General features: G+C 40.7%; 1 protein-coding gene across 2 annotated transcripts in view; it reads right to left on the bottom strand.

Annotated features, from left to right (window-relative positions):
* Nucleotides 1-22,801, bottom strand: part of LOC126355895 (trypsin beta-like) — a 210,000-nt gene extending 187,199 nt beyond the window's left edge. Inside the window, exons 1-2 of one of the 2 annotated variants that reach the window (XM_050006402.1) lie at nucleotides 22,385-22,801; nucleotides 18,101-18,719 (exon numbers count right to left, since the gene is read on the bottom strand). In XM_050006402.1, the coding sequence (XP_049862359.1) occupies nucleotides 18,360-18,719; nucleotides 22,385-22,792 (768 nt within the window). In that variant the 5' untranslated portion in view covers nucleotides 22,793-22,801 and the 3' untranslated portion in view covers nucleotides 18,101-18,359. Of the gene's footprint in view, nucleotides 1-18,100; nucleotides 18,720-22,384 lie in introns of those variants that run through there. The other variant, XM_050006404.1, reaches the window with a different exon arrangement.
* Between the last annotated feature and the right edge of the window lie 223 nt (nucleotides 22,802-23,024).

Below are 23,024 nucleotides of genomic sequence, written 5' to 3'. Positions count from 1 at the left end.
TCGTGGGCGGGTAGCCTATGGACACCTTCCAACTCCCGTAGCAGATCTTGCTACAGCTGAACAGCTTCCATCATTGCGACGGCTCCATCATCAGCTGAACGTGGGTCCTGACGGCAGCGCATTGAATCGTCGTGCTAGCGCAGACATGCTCTCAATGCAGGCTGGCATCTCAACTCGTGAAACTGACAGAACCTTCTACGACCTTTCACTCATGATTAAACACGAGAGTCACAACTCATTAATGCATGCAATTGATATTGCACTCATTGAGATTTCCGGATCTATTTCCTCTGACAACAAATTCTAGGTGCTGCTCCCACAACAAATTTACTCTTTTCAGCAAGTCAGCAGTTCTCATAAAAGAATCTAACAGAATTAGTTATGTAAGGACTTGTGTCCATTTAGTACCTCTGGGCGGGTAACTTGGACTTGAATGTAGAATGATTTTCTACACATACTGAATGGCAATGCCGTCTTCTCTTCACATTAGAGAAGATTGAAGCCAAATGAAATACATGGTACTTATGGTCCATCTATTATACAAACAATGGTTTTGCCTAATGAATAAACGCATTCATCAAAATAAAATGGAAACTGATTAACGTAGCCACAGATGATCATGCAAAGGGCATTAAATGGGACAGTTCAGTGCACAAGACGCGGAACCGCATTTCAAACACTAGGCTGAAAATGCGGCTGCTGTCACAGCTTCATCACCAGACAGTGATTACTTGAACCATTTCTCAATAGTCTGAAGGGACACGAAAACGTTGCTCTAGAACTGTCACAGTTTGTAAACATTGTTGGTGGTATCAGACTTCATGTAGATTTTATTTGGGGTTTTGAATGGAAATAGTCAGCTTTCTGTGAGCAACTACTTATGCATGGTGACAACACAATTTTCATTTGTGCATCCCTATGATGTTGGATAAAATTTCCGAATTCCCGAGTGGTGGGAGGTGGCATAGTGCTGGAGATAGCTGATCTCGGTAACTGGCTGGTGTCCCGTAAGAGATGCCTACCTACAAGACCGTACAATCTAAAGATTCTTAAACTCTTTTTAAACGAGAATTTGTGACTGTAACATCTAGTATTGAAGACAAGACAAACTGAAAATAAGATTGTAAGTAGGCTGTTTAGGTTCTTATATTGGTAACGCCGCCGCCACGTAGCACTCTGTATGTGCTGTGTGCAGTGTGTGCCTGGTGTGCATTGTTGTCTGTCATTGTAGTGTTGGGCAGCGGCAGCTGGATGTGAAGAGCGAGTAGCGTTGCGCAGTTGGAGGTGAGCCGCCAGCAGTGGTGGATGTGGGAGAGAATTGGCGGAGTTTTGAAATTTGTAAGACTGGATGTCATGAACTGCTATATATATTATGACTTTTGATGATATTAAGGAAATACGTTGTTTGTTCTCTATTAAAATCTTTTATTTGGTAACTATCCCTATCAGTAGTTAGGGCCTTCCGTAGTTTGAATCTTTTATTTAGCTGGCAGTAGTGGCGCTCGCTGTATTGCAGTAGTTCGAGTAACCAAGATTTTTGTGAGGTAAGCGATTTGTGAAATGTATAGGTTAATGTTAGTCAGGGCCATTTTTTGTAGGGATTTTTGAAAGTCAGATTGCGTTATGCTAAAATTATTGTGTGTCAGTTTAAGCACAGTCATGTACAATTGTTCTAAGGGGACGTTTCCAATGGCGACACTTAGCTGAGGATACCTAACTGCAATCTTCTGATTTTTTCTTGTAGTTTGTTTATTGCTAGCGCGTAATTGTAGAGAGAATTTCCTTTGTAGTTCTAGTTTTTGATTGTTGTACAGTAAAACAGTTATGGCATGCATGTAGAATTGCAGGAAGGATATCGCAGCTGCTCTTGCAATTAACGAGATATTATTTTCAATGCTATGTTAATGTGTTTTCTTATTTTTCTCTTCAAATTGTGCTTTTCTGTGTTATCGTGTGAAATATTGTGACAATAATGGCGTGTGAAAAACGTAACACTAGGCTCCAAAGTAAACTGAGAAATAATAGTTGCAATGAGCGTAGCTTACCAGCACCATTATATAATGAATTAACAGACACTCAAAGTAGTAATTTGGTAACTGTGCATAGGGAAATGGAGCGGACGGTAAATAATGGTGTAGATAGTGAAACAGGTAGTGAACAGGAAAACATTATCGATCGATCGGTCGGCATCAGCTCGCCTCAGGAATCGGGAATGACAGAACACAATATTGCAAAATACTGTAGATTGAGGTTTTGCGTCCTCACTGTTTGCTCAAATAAATCAAGACACAATTTCTGCTTTTCAAAACGCGAATATTTCCGGTTCAAATGCACTGCCGAATAGCACTGAGGAACATGTTTCAGTCACCAGTGCACTGTTATTACAGTTAATGCAACAAATGGGACAAAGGCTACAAAAGTTAGACTCAACGCTTGAACAAAATCAGAAACAAATGGGACAAAATCTTTAAAAGTTAGACACAATGGAACGAAATCATAGAGAAACCCAGCAAAAGCTTCAAAAGTTAGTCACAATGGAACAAAATCTTCAAAAGTTAGGCACAGTGGAACAACACCAGAGACGAACACAGCAACAGTTAGACACAATGGAACAACACCAGAAACAAACACAGCAACAGTTAGACACAGTGGAACAAAATCAGAGACAAACACAGCAAACGCTTCAAAAGGTAGACACCACACTTGAATAAACACGTGAAGATTTAACTACTGACTTACATAACATTGAATCGAAATGTCAAAAAGTCTGTAATGACGTAAAAACAAAGATTTGTGAGCATTTTCAACCTTTTTTTTGCGGCATGAAAATGCATTACAGAATCACAAAGCAGCAGTAAACGAACTGCAATTTATTGTTCATGAAAATCATCAGACCTTGCAAGGTAAAATTGACTCAGTTGCATCTACCGATTCGGTTACGCAACTTGCAAAAACTCAAGAAAACTTAAAGGACACAGTAGATACTCTGAAAATTTATTCAGAAAGACACATGGAGGAAATTAGTTCATTATAAGAGAAAGTAGTTTAACTTTCGGATCAGCTAAATAATTTATCTACTAAGGTAGACGATAATCAGAATGACACAAAACCGGTAGTCTTTAATGACACAGAAGAGTGCGAACAAATTAGGAAATTCAAACAAAATCAGAATCAAATTAACACGCAACACCAAAGACAAATCCGGGAAGTACAAGATCAACTGACACAGGTAATACAAGAATTACGTATTTCAGAGGACACTCGCGCTCCAATACGGGAAGAGGGACATACAAATACGGAACAGCCACAAAGTAATAACACAGGGCACTTCGGAATTTATGAAAGAAATTGGTAAGGTACACCGAATTTTGAGATGGAACCGCCGAAACGACGTAACAATGACGGGCATGCGACTCGCCGACATGATGATTTTGACAATAAGCTGTTCATTACTACACGTAAATTCAAAACATTTAAGAATTCTGGCAACGACATTCATCCACAAGCGTGGCTTCATGAATTCTCTCATTGTTTTCCTACCAACTGGTCATTAGAGCACGGATTAGAATTTATGTGTGACTATTTAGAGAATGTACCAGCTGTAAGAATGCGATCGGTCATTCACGATTGCCACAGTGAATTTTATCATGCCTTCCTCTCAGCATATTGGTCTCAAGTTACACAAGACCGAGTAATACATGGCATCATAATGATGAAACATTTCGAACAATCTGAATTTTCCAGTCTTGTGAAATATTTTGAAGACATGTTGCACAAGAATCAGTACCTGTCAAACCCATACAGCCCCTCACAACTCATCCGCATTTGCTTAATCAAATTACTTGAACATTTACGGCATATTATTTTGGCAGGACGTTGCAAAGACGACATTGAAGCTTTTCAGGGACTCTTATAAGATTTAGAAATTGGCACTGACAATCGCGGAACGCGAAAACAGGAACACAACAATTACAGGTCACATCCGTCGCAATTCCGCGATGAAAGAAATAATAACTGGACACGACAAGGCTATTCTTACAACGTAAATCGTGACCAAAACAGACACCACCCACATAACAACCGTTGGCAGAGTAGTAATAATTACAGGGAAAGATCACCTGTCCGCAATAGTGACTATCACAGAGACAATCAGAGAAACAGACAATATGGGAACCAAAATAACTATTATCAAGGGAGACAGAATAACTTTAGACGCAACGGTCCAGCGCGCAATTACGATTCAGGGAGAAATTCTCCACCATGTGACCGACAAGAAAAAAACTACAGAAACTACCGACTAGACGAAAGACGATATAATCGTAACGACAGACTTGAATTGCATCAGAACTGGCGAGATTCAAACAGAGCAGGGCACTCTCGACAAGGTGAATTTTTAGAAGTTAGGTCTCATATTCCCAGTAACGACGCGGGCCGACAAAGAGGTAACGGACAATGACTCGCACCGCTGGCAGCCACGTGCGCCGGCTGGCTCCGAGAAAAATAACATAAGCATTCCTTACCGACGTACACAACATGGTAATTGCTTTGAAGTTAAAACTCTGCGCACTAGAGCACTAGAAAGGGTAATAGATGGCACCACATTTCACATGTAAAAACGTTTATTGAAAGATAATCTGCTTTTTAATTTTCGTCTTTGCCATAAAATTTTTCACTTTACGTTACTAGTATGCTTTGTCAGACTGAGAATCTGTTAATATGCAACAATATTTGAAATTAAATAATTATCCAGTCAAGAACCAAGAGAACTTATTTAAACAGTAATTACGAACGCATTGTTATAGTGAACAGACGACACAGTGTTATTATTTGTACATTCTTGCTTGTTAGTTGCACGATTACATAACGACTATCAGGCTCACATACTTAGAAAATTTACCAGTACTGCTAATGAGATTTTAATGCAACACTTTGGTTTACTTGAAAATACATTCTGGCTTTAAAGTACTTTCTGTGAGATACCAGATGACACAATGGTTAGTTTATGTCACAGTTACACGATTTTATCACGACGGTACTAATGACTGACAATTTACGATGTTGCTTTTGCGGTGTTTCTGTTCTATATCTGCACAGTTTTTCTGAATTCTTCTGGAACCTAAAACATGTTTTAGTAGTATTTTTTGTGGTATAGCTACAATGAGACAGCCTTTTTCGTAGCACAACAACACATTACAGTATAGTACTTTTTTGATCACGGTAAGGTACGTAATAACTGCGATATCTATACGCAAAGAATTTCACTTTCGTTTATGATGAGGTAAGTTCATTCACTTCAGCAGAACTTTGCTTACAGAGGACGATAACTACGACAGTTACAGCAAGACGCACATTTAGCACTACAGCACACGAATTTGAGTGATTAATTTGGTACTTAAACCATTTATTTTTCAAGATTTTTGAATTACAATGATACAATAATTTCCGTGACACGTTTCATTCCATTGCTGTAATCTGTAACACCTGAGGGTATAATTACATTAATCCTCAGGGGGGTACCTGCCTACTTTGTGTACCATGTGTGTAGCAAGCACAAGGAGCCCTAGCTAATATGGTATTTGCTTATACAACTTTACACATCGGTACCATATTTCTCTAACACATAAATTACACAGCTATCTGATCATTTAACTGAGAGACAAAGATTTTTTTTACTACCTCAGTGACACATGTTTACACAATTACACAGTTCAATAACTTGACACTTATTAAACTGTATTTTGTCTGTACTATATGAACTGTTCATATATTTTTGGAACCATTGTGATACTATGAGAGCTTTGAATGATGTATTTGGTATGGGATCATGATTTTTAAAGTACGTTTGAGGTAGATGACACTACTTAAATTACCAGAAAATTTTTTTAGGTTTTGAATTGATTGCAAAAAGCTACGATGTTTTTGAGATTTGGCTGAGGTTTTATGTTGTTATGTTGACGATTTGTATTATGTTGTTGTGGTATGTTTATGATCAATAAGCTGATTCTATATGAGGAATTTGATTATGCCATGTATTTATGATGAAGAAATATTCAAGAATTCCAGAATGAGATTTTCACTCTGCAGCGGAGTGTGCACTGATATGAAACTTCCTGGCAGATTAAAACTGTGTGCCCGACCGAGACTCGAACTCGGGACCTTTGCCTTTCGCGGGTAAGTGCTCTACCATCTGAGCTACCGAAGCACGACTCACGCCCGCTACTCACAGCCTTACTTCTGCCAGTACCCGTCTCCTACCTTCCAAACTTTACAGAAGCTCTCCTGCGAACCTAGCAGAACTAGCACTCTTGAAAGAAAGGATATTGCGGAGACATGGCTTAGCCAAAGCCTGGGGGAGGTTTCCAGAATGAGATTTTCACTCTGCAGTGGAGTGTGCGCTGATATGAAACTTCCTAGCAGATTAAAACTGTGTGCCTGACCGAGACTCGAACTCGGGACCTTTGCCTTTCACGGGCAGGTGCTCTACCATCTGAGCTACCGAAGCACGACTCACGCCCGGTCCCGAGTTCGAGTCTCGGTCGGGCACACAGTTTTAATCTTCCAGGAAGTTTCATATTCAAGAATTGTCTATGAATATGTATGTGTGTAATAAAGCAAGGAATAATGAGTAGAGGTTAGGGACTCTGGTTTGTGAAAAAGGTTGTGGGAAACCATGAATCCTACTTTAAGAGTTATGAAATGTATGTAAATGCGTGAATAAATTACAATGCCGACGAAAATTGTTTGGACACTGTTATATCAATAGGAATTTGCTTCTACAGATTTGTAACGCAAATTCTTGACCTGTGTAATTTTTTATATGAGACTGCCATTGTAGCGGAAGCTGCTGTCGTTAATATTGCAGTAAGAAGGGTAAGTGACCTTGACATAATGCGTTTTGGGTGCCTCAATGAGAGGTATTCGTCTGACAAAAGAAAGTCATTAGGTAGAGAAAAAAAAGAGGGCATTATCCTCACTATTGACATTCCTTTGTAGAAAGCATAACAAATACGACACGCTCATTACTTGGAAAGATACTTACATCTGCACACTTGGTTATGACAAGCGTCTTTCTACGAGAACTGAGAAAATTGTTTACTACCTTATGAAATGCCATATGGCTAATGAATGATGTTTCATGTCTTCCTTTGTGCATATTTGCTCATTTTGTTTAATATCTAGTCTCTAGCTGCAATGCAGCATTGGTTAAAATAAAATTCAATAGATGTAGTGACATAGCTAATTTCTGTCTACAGACCCAGTAAAGAATAATGTTACGATGTACTTTCGTGGAAAAGAGAGCACCAATAGACATTTCCCTTCACAGGAATTGCAAAAATTATTTTTTAATGGTTTGGTAACTTGTCTGCTAGAGTACGTTGTTTTGATGCATCAATCTAGTGTTAAGATGTGACATAGGTATTAAATAGGGCCATTTTTTCCATAATATTTTTCCTGATTGAGCTTTGTCATGTATAGATATTAGTTATTGCATTTGCTGCTGCTGTTTGCCAGGCATAGTGTAATTTAATTTCACTTTGTATTACTCTGTTAAGCCAGTTTTGCTACTGATTTATTTTTCTTGTTGCTGCACATGGGCTCATAATAGTTGTAATATTGCAACTTCTCTGTTAATTTAGATTTACTGTTGCTTTGCGAATTTGCATTTTTTTGTCATTTCTGTTTGTGTTTATTGTTTTGTGCTGCTGCATTGCCTCGTCCCATAGTTTAGCATCTGAGCTCAGTTGATTTAAGTTAGCTTAAGAGGGGTAGCCTATATAAGAGAATGAGTTGTGATGAATTGGAAGAAATGCACTGAGACGTTATATGAGAAAAGTACAGAAAGCAGGTATAGATAAGACTTTTTGGAAATAATGAAGAATGAAGGGAGATCTCCGAGAAGTGAAGAAAGTTTTGTTTGCAAAATACTGCAGTAACACAAACCCTGTCCTTTCCTATTGTTATCCCACTACGTGTTTGTGTATTGTGTATTTATGTTCTTCCTGTTTTTATATGTTTATCTGATAAGACTTATGTTGTAGAATTTTTCAAAAACTCAGCTACATGAACTATGCTGAGAAATACTGTTGTCCTCAAATATAATTTGCATTAATAATATGTTATTTACTTTGTAAAGATGTTAGACGTTATTAATTATGTTCTGCTTTAATGCTCATGTGTGAAGTTGATGTGTCAATGGTTATTCTGATCTTCTATGTATTTACTTATGTTATAATACCTGTAACACTGATTTATATGTTTATTTCTATTCTTTTGTAAGCCCCTATTACTACAAATGTTATTTGTATTGTTCTGTTCTTTAATGGTGTATTTTGTACCTTTGTTATTGTATTCTTATGTTATAAAATTGTAATTGACACCAGTTCATCAAATTAAGTCACTTGTAAGTTACATTTCACTGCACACGTTTCTTTTGGTCATAGTATATGGACAATATGTGATAATTAGGGACTAATAGTGTTTGCACGTGTGTTAATAAGTCTGGATAACAGGGACTGGATAACAGAATTGCTGGTTCTAAGGACATTAAAAAAAAATTTGTGATTTCAGAAGTGGTGGTTATGGACTTGCTATATTATTCGCAAAACTCTTCAATGGTGATTGTGCACCTGAACAGTCAAACAGATGGCTGCTGGCCATCTCTACAAGGACTACAGTGGGTCTGCAGCTTTGATGGCCCACCAATACCATTATCTCTACAAGGAGTATAGTGGGTCTGCATCTTTGATGGCCCACGAATACTGTAATCTCTACCAGGACTACAATGGGTCTACTCTGTGTTGACCTACCTACCAAAATTCTTCAAAACTTCGACTGACTCTGCTGTGGGTTTTCTGTGTTGTGGCCCATTACCTGTCTGCATTTCAAGAGTCAGCAATGTCTTTCCGTGGAAAGGACAACACTACTTCTTCAATACTGCATGGAAATCCACTACTTCTGTGTGCATTTTGTTTTAGTACTCAGACTTTCAGAAAAATACTGCAATTTTACTTTGATGAATGATCAGAACTGTCTTTATGGACTGTGAGAAAATTTTAGCTTTTGACCAACATTGTATGAATAAGTGTGTGCATTTGATATCTTTGTTATTGTAACTATGAAAAATTTTATCAAATCATTATTGGCCACTGCCCAAAACAATATGTAAAATTTTTGTGGGGAGCATGGAGACTATGTAAGTAGGCTGGTAAGGTTCTTACATTGGTAACGCCGCCGCCATGTAGCGTTCTGTATGAAAATCACTTGCTGTGCTGTGTGCAGTCTGTGGCTGGTTTGTGTTGTTGTCTGCCATTGGACTGTTGGGAAGCGACAGCTGGATGTGAGCAGCGCGTAGCGTTAGGCAGTTGGAGGTGTGCCTCCAGCAGTGGTGGATGTGGGGAGAGAAATGGCGCAGTTTTGAAATTTGTAAGACATGATGTCATGAACTGCTACATATATTATGACTTTTGATGATATTAAGGTAAATACATTGTTTGTTCACAATTAAAATCTTTCACTTGCTAACTATCCCTATCAGTAGTTAGTGCCTTCCGTAGTTTGAATCTTTTATTTAGCTGGCAGTAGTTTGAGTAACCAAGATTTTTGTGATTTCACATGTAAAACCGTTTATTGAGAGACAATGTATTTTTAATTTAGCCTTTACTATAAAATTTTTCACCTCACGGTACTAGTACTCTTTGTCACACTTAGAAACTGTTAATATGTAACTATGTTTTAAAATAAACTGTGCTGCCTATAACCCAGGGAACATATTTAGACAGTAATTACGAATGCATTGTTATAGTGAACAGACGACACATTGTTGTTATATGTACATTCTTGCTTGTTAGTTGCACGATTACGTAACTACTATCAGGCTTACATACTTAGAACATATATTGGTGCTGCTAATGTGATTTTAATGCAACATTTTGGTGTACTTTTAGATACCTTCTGGATTTAAAGTACTTTGTGCGGGATATCAGATGACACAGTAGTTAGTTTATGTGACAGATACACAATTTTATCATGACGCTACTAATGAGTGACAATTTAGAATGTCGCTTTTGCGGCGTTTCTGTTTTATATCTGCACAGTTATTCTGTATTATTTTCGAAAGTAAAACATGTTTTAGTAGTAACTAATAGCTACAATGAGACAGCCTTTTCCGTAGCACAACAATACGTTACTATAGTACTTTCTTGATCACGGTAAGGTACGTAATAACTACGATATCTATACGCAAAGCATTTCACTTTCGTGTATGATGAGGTAAGTACATTGCCTTCAGCAGAACTTTGCTTACAGAGGACGATAACTACGACACTTCCACAGAGTTATCTTACAGTAAGACGCACATTTAGCGCTACAGGAAACGCATTTGAGTAATTGGTTTTGTACTTAAACCATTTATTTTTCAAGATTTTTGAATTACAAAGAAAGTTTTCCGTGAGACATTTCATTCCATTGCTGTAATCTGTAACACCTGAGAGTATAATTACATTAATGTGTAGAGGAAATGGTATGCCATCCTGGAAATTAAATGCAATGTTGTACCTTGTTTCATGCCCGCAGAGCTGAGACCTGATTTACATTTCTGCTACAACTGTCTGTTGTTTGTACACAGAATTATAATTAGATATAAATTTTACTTGCAGGTTCCCGCTAGTGTGAATGTTATCGAGGTTTTTTTAAAATCAAATGGTTCAAATGACTCCGAGCACTATGGGACTTAACATCTGAGGTCATCAGTCCTCTGGAACTCTGATCTACTTAAACCTAACAAACCTAAGGACATCACGCACATCCATGCCCGATCCCAGATTCGAACCTGCGACCGTAACGGTTTCACGGTTGAAGACTGAAGCGCCTAGAACCGCTCAGCCACAACGGCCGGCGACCTTGTTTAATAAGTAATTATTGCAAAACAGTGATATGATCTATTTCACAACAGAAAATGTCACGACTGCAAACGTTTATAATGTCAATGGCGCGTTTCACACGTTTGAGGCATAACACAAAATTAACTCTAGAACTAATCTTGGCATTTAGCTTGAAGGAACTGAAAATTATATAAACAAAACTTGTAGATTACAGAGGACTTTTCAGAACATTGATTGAGATTAATTTTTTTTTTAAATTTGAAGTTTGCAGAGATATAATGCAAGGAGCAAAACGAAATCTGCAGTTTGTACAAAAATCAGATAAATCTTATAAATCTTGAAAGGAAACCAGGAATATGGAATATGAGTTTAAGTGTTGGTGCGCTGTAGACTATTTAAGTGTTCGTCTGAAAATCTGCCTTGTGTGGAAGTGAGACGTCGATGGAAACAATTCATTGAAGAAGAGAAATGAAAGATTAGAAATGTGGTAGCAGAGAAAAAGGTTGAAGAGTAGATGGGAAGCTCGAATACCTACAGTATAGGCAATGAATCGAGCTGGGAAAAAATAAATATATTTAAGGCACAATTTGATGAGAAGAAGAGATCGATTGCTGCGACGTCACTTGAGGCATTAATAAGTTGTTACTTTGGAATGGAAGGAAGAGTGATAGGTTGAGCATAAAAGCTGTAAGAGGTGACTAGGAGTTGAATTCAGTAAGCGGATTCTAATACATGCTGGTTTCAGCAGCTGTGTAAAGATGAAGATGATTGTAAAAGAAAGAGTTGCGTGCAGGCAGTGTATTAAACATACAGAATCTCGTATCACAGTGCAAATGTTTTGCTAAAAGAATAATGGTGATGTAATAAACGTGAATGTTTTCTTAAAGCTTTCACACTCCTCTTGATATTGCTTTTAATATAAATATTAAGGTAATTGCTACGGTTTTATATAGCTTGATCTTGTTGTATGTGAGGTATTGCATACAACGACCTTTCCAGATATAAGCCTAAGTATTCAGGTAGTAGCAATTTCCAGTGAATGTCAAGGTATTTAATACATATCACAAACGAAAGGGGCATATTGCTACAACAGATGAAATAACAACGTGATACATTAGGATCTGTTAAATGAAAACACCGTTTCTTAACACACAATTTCGACCAAAAAGTGGAATTTATGTTATATGGTTGAGACAATGTATTTTCTCTGGTTGTCGACATGGTGCTACAAACACGACAACCAGATTCGGCAGGTTGTGAGCCTAGGCAGCTCATAGGTAGGTCGAGGAAGAGCAATAACCATCACGAGCTGGGGTGCGCTCTCCTCTGGCGACAGTTCCTCCCAGCAGCTGCAGGTAGTCATCACGTCCGTCGATGAGCGGATTTTGTGTATAAAAGCCTACGGCAGCAACGTTGCAGAGAGAGTGATCTGCACTGGTGAAGAGAGGGCTGCGAGGGCTTGTGCCAGGGCGAGGGCCGCGGGTCTCTAGAGTAGGGGTCCACCAGGTATGTCATCGTCTCTTGGGGCACGGGATGTACTTATCCTGTCAACTCTGGTGTCTAACGTACCCTCTGCGCGGTCCTGGATAAACGAAATGACCGGCAGCTAGTGAGGCGGTTCTGCTGAGTCTTGCTTATGCCAGTATTGTGAATGGAACAAGAGAAACTTGCCATAAAAGATTGTTTACCAGATATGATAGTGCAGTCTACCTTAATATCTTTATCAACGCGTCCTACAGATTGATTAGAGGACATAAACTTTTTGTTCCGCTTATTTCAGAGGAGAAGGTCTTTAAGAATACAAAACAGGTCTTATATCAAAAATTGGTAGCGTAAAAAAACAGAGGTGATCAGTATGTTTTCGTAAGGGAGGTGACAGTTCATTATGAAATTTTTCTCCTGGAATACATTAATAAAGAATGATTAAATCCAAAGTAAACATTAAAAAATGAAATACAGGGTGGTCCTAAAGTCCACAAACACCCTGATAAAGTCCCAATGGAGTAGTAAACAAGGAAACAGAGTTCCTACACATGAGGAACGGGAAGGGAGAAAGGCCATGCCACCAACATGGCGGCCATTCTGAAAGCCACCATCTTGGATCCAACTCCAAAATTTCAAATGTGAATGTGGTCATGTGACATATCAAACAGATATAGAATTTCACCAGAAAAACAATGCCGTTATTATTTTAAAGATAGCTTTCTTCATTCTCGGGTTATAGACAATTATTAGCGGAAGCCGTGGAACGCTTGGCAGCGTATTACGTACTGACAAGTCATAAAATGGAGTCTTAAGCGGTGCAAAGAGACTATCCCATGCCTGATATGTGACATGTGTTTAACTGTTAGGTATCATTTACTCATGCTAATGTTTTAATCATTGTTTCCTTATTTACATTCGGGAGGACGACGGTTCAATCCCGCGTCCGGCCATCCTGATTTAGGTTTTCCGTGATTTCCCTAAATCGCTCCACGCAAATGCCGGGATGGTTCCTTTCAAAGGGCACCGCCTACTTCCTTCCCCGTCCTTCCCCAAAACAACCCGACCCTACCCTTATTTACAGGTTACAAAATGTCCTTAACACATGAAGAACACATTGAAATCAACTTGATAGCAGAAGAAAGAAGCACACAGGTCATTGCTGAGGATTTCAACAGTCGTCACCCAACCAGACAGTCCATCACTAACAGCGCAGTTGCCAAGTTTTTGGCAAAAACCCGAGCAACAGGTTCTGTTGCAGATAAACCTAAGGCTGGAAGATGCAAATCCGCCACTGATGAAGCAACAACAGTGACAGTGTTGGCATCATTTGGCAAAAGTCCGCAACGGAGTACTCGTCTTCTGTCACAAGAATGTGGGGTTAGCCGTACCTCCATACTGCGAATTTGTCGCAGCACAAATGGCACCCGTAAAAATTTCAGCTGTCCAACATCCGAACGAGGATGACCCAGACCGTCGGGTACACTTCGCAGAATGGGTGACACAGAAGCTGCAGATAAACCCATGTTTCCCCTATCAGGTGTTCAGTGATGAAGCCAATTTCTTTATCAATGGTGAAGTGAAAAAGCCGAATCACAGATACTGGTCCGACACAAATCCGCACTCGTTTGATGCTTCCGAAACGGTCGACTCACAAGAAGTGATGGTCTGGTCTGGTGTGTGGGGTGCCAAAGGCTTTGGACCTTTTTTTTTTATTGATAGTACGTTAACAGCCAACGGTTATCTGAGGATATTGGATGAAGGAGTGTTTCCCTCGTTGTTAACGGAGGATGGGACATTTTCGGAATTCTTCCAGCAAGATGGAGCCCCACCACATTATGGGCTCAATGTGCAAGCTTACCTGGATGTGCAGTTCCCTCAAAAGTGGATTGGTCGTTGGGATGCTGTGGAGTGGCCACCACGTTCACCAGATTTGACTCCTTTGGATTTTTATCTCTGGGGTCACGTCAAAGCACTGGTTTATTCTGTGAAAATACGGGATTTGCATCATCTAAAGCAGCCCATTGTTAATGCGTGTGGTCAAAGTTCATCTGGACTGGGTTCGGAGGATAGAATTATCAATCCAACATAATGGACAATGTATCGAGCCATTCCTATGAATGTTGGTGATCTCTCTGGCCTGTGTATCATCGGCGTAATATATCTTTGGCACATAACACACATGCTGCAGAGCGTCCTACCACTGCCACATGTACCTGGCTATAACCGGATAATGAATAAAGCTATGTTTAAAATAACAACGGCATTATTTTTCTGGTTAAATTCTCTATCTGTTTAATATGTCACATGACAACATTACCATTTGAAATTTGGGAGTTGACTCCAAGATGGCGGCTTTTAAGATGGCAGCCATACTGGTGGCATAGCCTATAAACTTTCCACCTTCCCGTTCCTCGTGTGTGGGGACTCTGTTTCTGTGTTTGCTACTCAATTTGAATTTTATGAGGGTGTTCCCGGACCTTTGGACCACCCTATAATTTATTGTCCAAATATATGTCCGACCCTTATTCTCACTTAAACATAGGATAATAACGTTGAAACTACTACGTAGTCTCAGTATATTTAGTACCCACAGATAAACAATCACAAGTACTGATTGATGATATAATATTTATCCGAAAGATCTTTAGATTAGGAGAAAAACACATTCTACATATGAACCTAAGTAAATCGCATTAAAATATAAACCACACACCAAAACATATGTCCAACTCATAACATGTAAGAACATTGCACTTGCGGCAATTCGCAGCCAATCTGATCAAGGCACAATTAAACGTCGAGCTACCGCTTATACCTTGTGGTCATCGACACCTAGATTACTTGAAATGTAGAAATATTAACTGCGCGTAAATATCTAACCTGACGCTTTTGTAAACTGTATTGACTGAATTGTAGCGGATATGTGTACAATTGTAAAAATTAATAGGAAAAATGTAAACTACTAAACGACAGAATATAATACGAATGTCAGAGGCTGTTTTGCTGTTCTCTGTACTAATGCTGACACTGATGAGAATGAAGGCGATTTCCATGAGTAGTTTCCCATCTATTGGAAAAGTAAAATCATTTTAAATACTGTTCTGGTAGATTCTAATTATACTGAGTAAGATATGGGTATTTGCACTACTAGTAAAACATCGCTTGTGTTGTAAGGAGGCAGGAGCCATCATAATACTTGTTGTATCATAAATGAAGGTGTTTATGAGCAAATTTAACAATAAGGATCTGACCAAAATATATAAATAGTAAGAATATGACCAAAAGATATAATAAGTCAAGGGAATCTGTTACATTTGTAACGGAATGAGCGTACCATTTATAGTACGTAAACCTAATTTTGTACAACTGGAAACATAAGACTTTTACTACTTCCAGGATTCACTGAATACTGCACCCACTGAGGCCGAAAGAGCCAACGGCCTTGCCTCAGTGGTAACATCGGTTCCCATCAGATCACCGAAGTTAAGCGCTGTCAGGCTGAGCTAGCACTTGCCCATCCATCAGCCGAACGTTGTTGACAAGCAGGGTGCACGCAGCCCTTGTGAGGTAAAATGAGGACTTACTTGACAGAAGTAGCGGCTCCGGTCTCGGAAACTGACGTAAGTGACATACTGCAGTGAGAGCGGTGTGCTGACCACATGCCTCTCTATATCCGCATCCAGTGACGCCTATGATTTGAGGATGACACTGCGGCCGGTCTGTTCAGGTTCATCGTTGACCCTTGCACTCAATTTTTTATAACCATCTGGCCAAACACGCTGAGCTACCGTGCCGTCTATCCATAAGCCACAGAGAACACAGAAATTAACAATGCTCATATTCGGACATGTCCGAGGGAACAGGCACCATACACATATAATTACGGCGATCACAAGCCACGGATCATTCATGTGCGAGTGCACACATACGTTCGAACTTATGTGGCAAGAGTCCTTGCCACGAGCATTGATATTTTTGCGCAGAGAGCACTACTTCCGTAGTGCGCGGAGTAACTTGAGAATGTGGGTTTTCTGGAGGCGCCATTGAGATAAGTCGACGCAGCCGCGTTCATTTCCGTGTCCTCGCTCGTTTAGGGATTAGAGCGCCTGGCTAGTAAGCTGGAGATTCCGGTTTCGAAACCGGGGGATTACCCATTTTCAGGTCTCCATGATTACTTCTATCAATGACCCGTACACAGTTGATGTTTGTAATTCACTGAAATTTTAAATACATAATGTTTCGCTATGAAAATTCATTTCATGAAAATCGTTTTGTAATTACAAGTAAAACGGATTAAATATCTGCCAATTATGTTACATGTGATAGATAACAACTATAAGGAGACGTCAAATTAACTCCAGCAAGGAACTATATGTTTATTAAATGGTTTTGTAATAACAAGTAAAACGGATTAAATATCTGCCAATTATGTTACATGTTATAGATAACAACTATAAGGAGACGTCAATTTAACTCCAGCAGGGAACTATATATTTATTAAACGAGTTATTTCTAAACAGGATTTACGAGATGGCAACTTCGTAACCGCTGTAATGTCCGACTAAGGATCATTTGACTATGGGCGTTGTTGTGTCGTTAGACATGGCTCTTAGCACTAAGTGACTTAACATATGAGGTCATCAGCCCCTAGACTAAGAAGTACTTAAACCTAACTAACCTAAGGGCATCACACACATCCATGCACGAGGCAGGATTCGAACCTAAGACCGTAGTAGTAGTGCGGTTCCGCACTGAAGCTCCTAGAACCGCTCGGCTACCAAGACCGCCTGTGTCGTTACCTCAGGTAGCATGCACATAGACCAGATGTATAATCCTTATTAAGAACTGCCACTGTATTTGTTCTCTGGAAAATATACACTCGTATAGTGATGCTGTAGAATGTACGTTATTTACAGTTCCCTCTATTGAACTACCTGCAGGTGCAGACACAGGATAATCATGTTTGACGCGTAGAAAACCTTATGCTTATTGATGTCACTGCACTAATTAACCATTTCTCACCAGTTTTCGAAGGTTTTAGTTCTTATATTATGTTCTTTTCTGTTAGTTAATGTCGTGAATCACCTCTGTACCGTCATATTTACAGGCCTAAGCCCATACATATAATTTAGTAAAGACGTTAAACTAACTGTCCGAACATCATAACTTTGAAGTTACTTTGGTAAACCCTACACCCTGACAAGAATCACTTTCATATTTTAATCTTAATGTCTGCACTATGCATGTAAGAGAGTCCTATTAGGAAAATTGCCACACAATGACTTTCTGAGTTAACGGTTTATAGCAAGAATCTCTTTGACTTATTCTTCAAATAATTAACAGTCCACACTATTCACCGAAAAAATAGGGTTTATATTCCTGATGATATAAAGTTGCCATTCCGTCACTTAAGACAATATTTGGTCTTTTCAGATCTCTCCAGAATCTTTTGTTTCTCATAGCTATCAATCACATTTAAAAGCTCGTCACTCTTGCATAATATCACAGATCACAGTTACAGAACGTATATAGGAATAGACGCAAAACCTGCATTCTTTCTCTGATGTGAATATAAAAAAAAAGAAATAGACCACATGCTAATTTGACTCACGCTCTGAGGCTTCTATACACATTTATTAATGTATATAGACAGTTCGTTCATCCGAGAAACATTAAATGGTGACGATTTTCTCTTGTCATCATCGCTGATACTGGAAAAACATCAGTCACAGGAATTCCAGTATTTTCGAGGGTGTTTTAATTTTAATTTTGTTCCACTAAATATTTTTGTTCTACATAGTGTTTCACAGAGGAACTTCTGACTTGGGATATGAGGAAAATAAAGTATATCTGGTCTACTCGAATCTATAGGACATGTTGGTAACGACAATAATGTAGACTATAATAGTGCAGATAGGAAAAAATCTTTTATAGTTAGGTTCTATTGTTACAGGTAACGCCTTGGCATAAACAGGGCTCTGAAGAGTGGCCAAGCTATACGCCGGTTTTTTCGGTTATCCAGGACCGAGCTGCGGGAACATTAGAGTAGACGCCAGGGTGGCCGGCCTCAGCGCATCCATAGCCCCAGGAGACGACACCGTACTGGGTAGAGCCCTCCACCAGGGGTCCTCCACTGTCGCCCTGGCACGAGTCTAGGCCGCCCTCCTCTTCTCCAGCGCAGATCATGCTGTCCGTGATGGCGCCGTCGTAGGCCTCGTTACACACACTCCGCTCAACGATGTGCGTGGTGACTGCCTGTAGCTGCGTGGCGGAGCTGCAGGACCTGCAGTCGCCCCACCCTGTGATGGTCACTGCTGTGCCACCTGCGAGCTCTGAGCTGGCGAGGCTCACCACCTGCAGAACATGGCAGTTATAAACGTGTTGCATGCATTGTCTGAACCACAATATATTTTTTCCCTTCTATTCTGTATTTTGCTTTACGGATCGATATTCGCATTAATACATACCAATACATAAAGTCGATATTGCATGTTTTGTCACTAGACGCTTATTCCGCTGGCGAAATGAGTAAAATTTTGTGGCATTGAAGGGAAACGTTTACTCCCTGAACTTATATAGTTACATCTAGGTAGGCCCTTCTTTGCACTAGCCAACATAAAACTCAAGCCTGAAATGCGTCACTTACATAAATTATCATACTGCGAAAAGGGTGAAACCTTGAACAAAACATTCACGTTTGTTAAATCACTATTAAACTTTTAGCAGTCTATAAGCACTGTGTTACTAAATAAAGTACTTTCAACATGTTGCTGATTGATGTCGCGGTTTCAGTTTGAAGGCTAGGATGATGCTACTCTGCATGCTAGTCTACCTTTCACAGACGTCTTATTATCTCTGTATATCTACTGAAACCAACATTCGCTTTAACATGCCTACTGTATGGACCCGTTGCTAACCCTCTACAATTTTACCCCCTAAGCACCGAACTCCTTTGAATTACCAAAGTAACAACTTCTTGATGGAAAAAGTCGTGTTCCACCGGCTACTCTCATCTTTTCATAAAATATTGCCTTAATTTCCAGTTTCTTTGTTTGTTTTGCAATACGAGATCATTTTCAACAGTTCTACCCATGTGTCTCTGCTACCACATTTAAAGAGGTTTTTTTCCCTTCTTGGTGAACTGTTTTTCCTGAGCAATAGTAAAACACGCTATAGCGTACCGTCTCATAAAGTTGTACTCCGTGTTAAAAAATTATTCTTAATAAATGCTTTTCTTGCTATTCCTAGTTGCCTTTCTCTTCATTTCGGGCATTATAATTTATTATTTTACCCAAAGAGCAAATCTCATCTACAACTTTCGTTTTCTTATTTTCGAATCTACACTCCTGGAAATTGAAATAAGAACAAAGTGAAATCATTGTCCCAGGAAGGGGAAACTTTATTGACACATTCCTGGGGTCAGATACATCACATGATCACACTGACAGAACCACAGGCACATAGACACAGGCAACAGAGCATGCACAATGTCGGCACTAGTACAGTGCATATCCACCTTTCGCAGCAATGCAGGCTGCTATTCTCCCATGGAGACGATCGTAGAGATGCTGGATGTAGTCCTGTGGAACGGCTTGCCATGCCATTTCCACCTGGCGCCTCAGTTGGACCAGCGTTCGTGCTGGACGTGCAGACCGCGTGAGACGACGCTTCATCCAGTCCCAAACATGCTCAATGGGGGACAGATCCGGAGATCTTGCTGGCCAGGGTAGTTGACTTACACCTCCTAGAGCACGTTGGGTGGCACGGGATACATGCGGACGTGCATTGTTCTGTTGGAGCAGCAAGTTCCCTTGCCGGTCTAGGAATGGTAGAACGATGGGTTCGATGACGGTTTGGATGTGCCGTGCACTATTCAGTGTCCCCTCGACGATCACCAGATGTGTACGGCCAGTGTAGGAGATCGCTCCCCACACCATGATGCCGGGTGTTGGCCCTGTGTGCCTCGGTCGTATGCAGTCCTGATTGTGGCGCTCACCTGCACGGCGCCAAACACGCATACGACCATCATTGGCACCAGGGCAGAAGCGACTCTCATCGCTGAAGACGACACGTCTCCATTCGTCCCTCCCTCTTGCCTGTCGCGACACCACTGGAGGCGGGATGCACGATGTTGGGGCGTGAGCGGAAGACGGCCTAACGGTGTGCGGTACCGTAGCCGAGCTTCATGGAGACGGTTGCGAATGGTCCTCGCCGATACCCCAGGAGCAACAGTGTCCCTAATTTGCTGGGAAGTGGCGGTGCGGTCCCCTACGGCACTGCGTAGGATCCTACGGTCTTGGCGTGCATCCGTGCGTCGCTGCGGTCCGGTCCCAGGTCGACGGGCACGTGCACCTTCCGCCGACCACTGGTGACAACATCGGTGTACTGTGGAGACCTCACGCCCCACGTGTTGAGCAATTCGGCGGTACGTACACCCGGCCTCCAGCATGCCCACTATACGCCCTCGCTCAAAGTCCGTCAACTGCACATACGGTTCACGTCCACGCTGTCGCGGCATGCTACCAGTGTTAAAGACTGCGATGGAGCTCCGTATGCCACGGCAAACTGGCTGACACTGACGGCGGCGGTGCACAAATGCTGCGCAGCTAGCGCCATTCGACGGCCAACACCGCGGTTCCTGGTGTGTCCGCTGTGCCGTGCGTGTGATCATTGCTTGTACAGCCCTCTCGCAGTGTCCGGAGCTAGTATGGTGGGTCTGACACACCGGTGTCAATGTGTTCTTTTTTCCATTTCCAGGAGTGTAATTTACTCAGCATCAACATATCTAATTTGAGTACATACTATTACCCTTCCGTTAATTATCTGTTATTATCCATTGTATAAACTCTTGCAATAGACTGTTCATTCCGTTCAATAGGTCTTACAACTCCTTTTCCGTTTCAGAGATACAATTTTATATTTCTGTCTCCTGATCCTTAGCTCCATATTTTAATTTTTCCTTGGCTTCCTTTACTACTTCCTGCATGTGCAGACTAAATTTGGAGTAGCCCACAACGGTGTATTATCCCACTTTCGATTGCTCCTTCCCTACCATGATATATAACTACGATCTCTTTTCTGTACAAGACATAGATATCAATTTGCTCTCTGAATTTTGCCTGCAAGTTATGCATCTCTTACAAGTCACCAGCCAGAACAGAGGTCAGGTGTCTAAAGCACTGTGCCACTTACCAGCACTCATGAACCAGACTGTTATAAATGGGTCTGTGGGATTCCTCTTTAAATAAACGATTAACATAAAGAAGCGAAGGTACAGCTACAGCAAGTAGTAAGTAATCACGTAGACATCTACAGTAGAAAAACGCAATGATCTTATCTGACATCAGAGAGGTGCTAATGTGAAATTGGTAGTCTCTGAATTCATACATAAGAAATTTCTCGGCGGAATCTGAATATATTTATTAAAACCCCAAATAATACGCGTACGATATCTGACCGGGTCTGCGATGTGTAAAAACCCTCACAGATGTTTAGCAACCACTGCTCTACTGACTGTTAAGCACAGTTGTCCCTAACTTAACATATGGTACAATTAATCATCGTCTAGTTGTGAACAGCAGCCGCATTTGCAGACTATATTATTGGAATGCATGTTCGTGTCTTATGACAAAAAAGAAAAATAATCTTCCTTTTAATGCCCAAACGTATTTCGGCTCCTTTCTGTCATCATCAGATAGTACGTTTCACTCAGTTTGCATTTCACTTCGATGTGCTTTAGAGAGAACTGTGGTCTTTACAATAGGCTGACAGTAAAAGCAATTATTTCATTTGCTTCCAGTCGTCAGTAATATTATGCAGAGGGAATATCTCGATTGAGTTTGTAGTGTAAATTCCTATTCTACATTCTCATCCAAGTTCACCATGCAGAATAACTAAGATGCTTACATACCTGTTAGCTTCAAATCTATGAAACAACAATTGAATTTTATTATTAACTGCAAACAGTATTAAGATGCAATGTATGTTGAAAATAAGTGATTTCATAGTGGGAGCGGTACCTGCACGTTGCTGTCAAAGGTGAACGAACCGGAAATCTCAAGGAGTGCAAAGTCGTATTCACGTGTGGAAGAGTCGTGAAGCTCGTGTTCAATCACACTGGAAACATCGTAGACGGTTCCGCCGCTATTACGAATTGAGCTGCCAGCCCGGACTGAAAGCCAGTCTGCGCTGTAACCGACGATGCAGTGCCCCGCCGTCAGGACCCACGTAGAGCTGATGATAGAGCCGCCGCAGCTATGGGAGCCGAACTCCTGCATCGAGACCTGCCACGGGAACTGCGAGATGTCCACCGGCTCACCGCCCACGATGCGGCCATCGAGGAGAGGCCTGAGCGTGCGGCCCCTGGTGGGGGGCGCGGCGCTGCAGGCAGCGACCAGCAGGCAGAGCACGGCGGCGGACCTGGACATCTCTCTGGTGGCTCTGAACGCCGCCAGTTCGTCAGCGCATATATAGTGAGCTGGCTTATCAGTCGTCGCTAACGAAATGTAATATTTGATAATGCGACATGCTTTTTTTCTCGGGGTGCCTGGAGAGGGGCGAAGTAGTTGACATACAACACAATACTTCTTAAGTATTTATGCAGAAACAGCGTGACAACCTCGCTGATAGCAGGTACAATTGAGTATCATCACTCTCTCT

Source organism: Schistocerca gregaria, chromosome 3 (genome assembly GCF_023897955.1).
Source record: "Schistocerca gregaria isolate iqSchGreg1 chromosome 3, iqSchGreg1.2, whole genome shotgun sequence".
NCBI lineage: Eukaryota > Metazoa > Arthropoda > Insecta > Orthoptera > Acrididae > Schistocerca > Schistocerca gregaria.
Note: the sequence above shows the minus strand (reverse complement) of the source record. Positions and strands in the feature narration are given on the sequence as shown.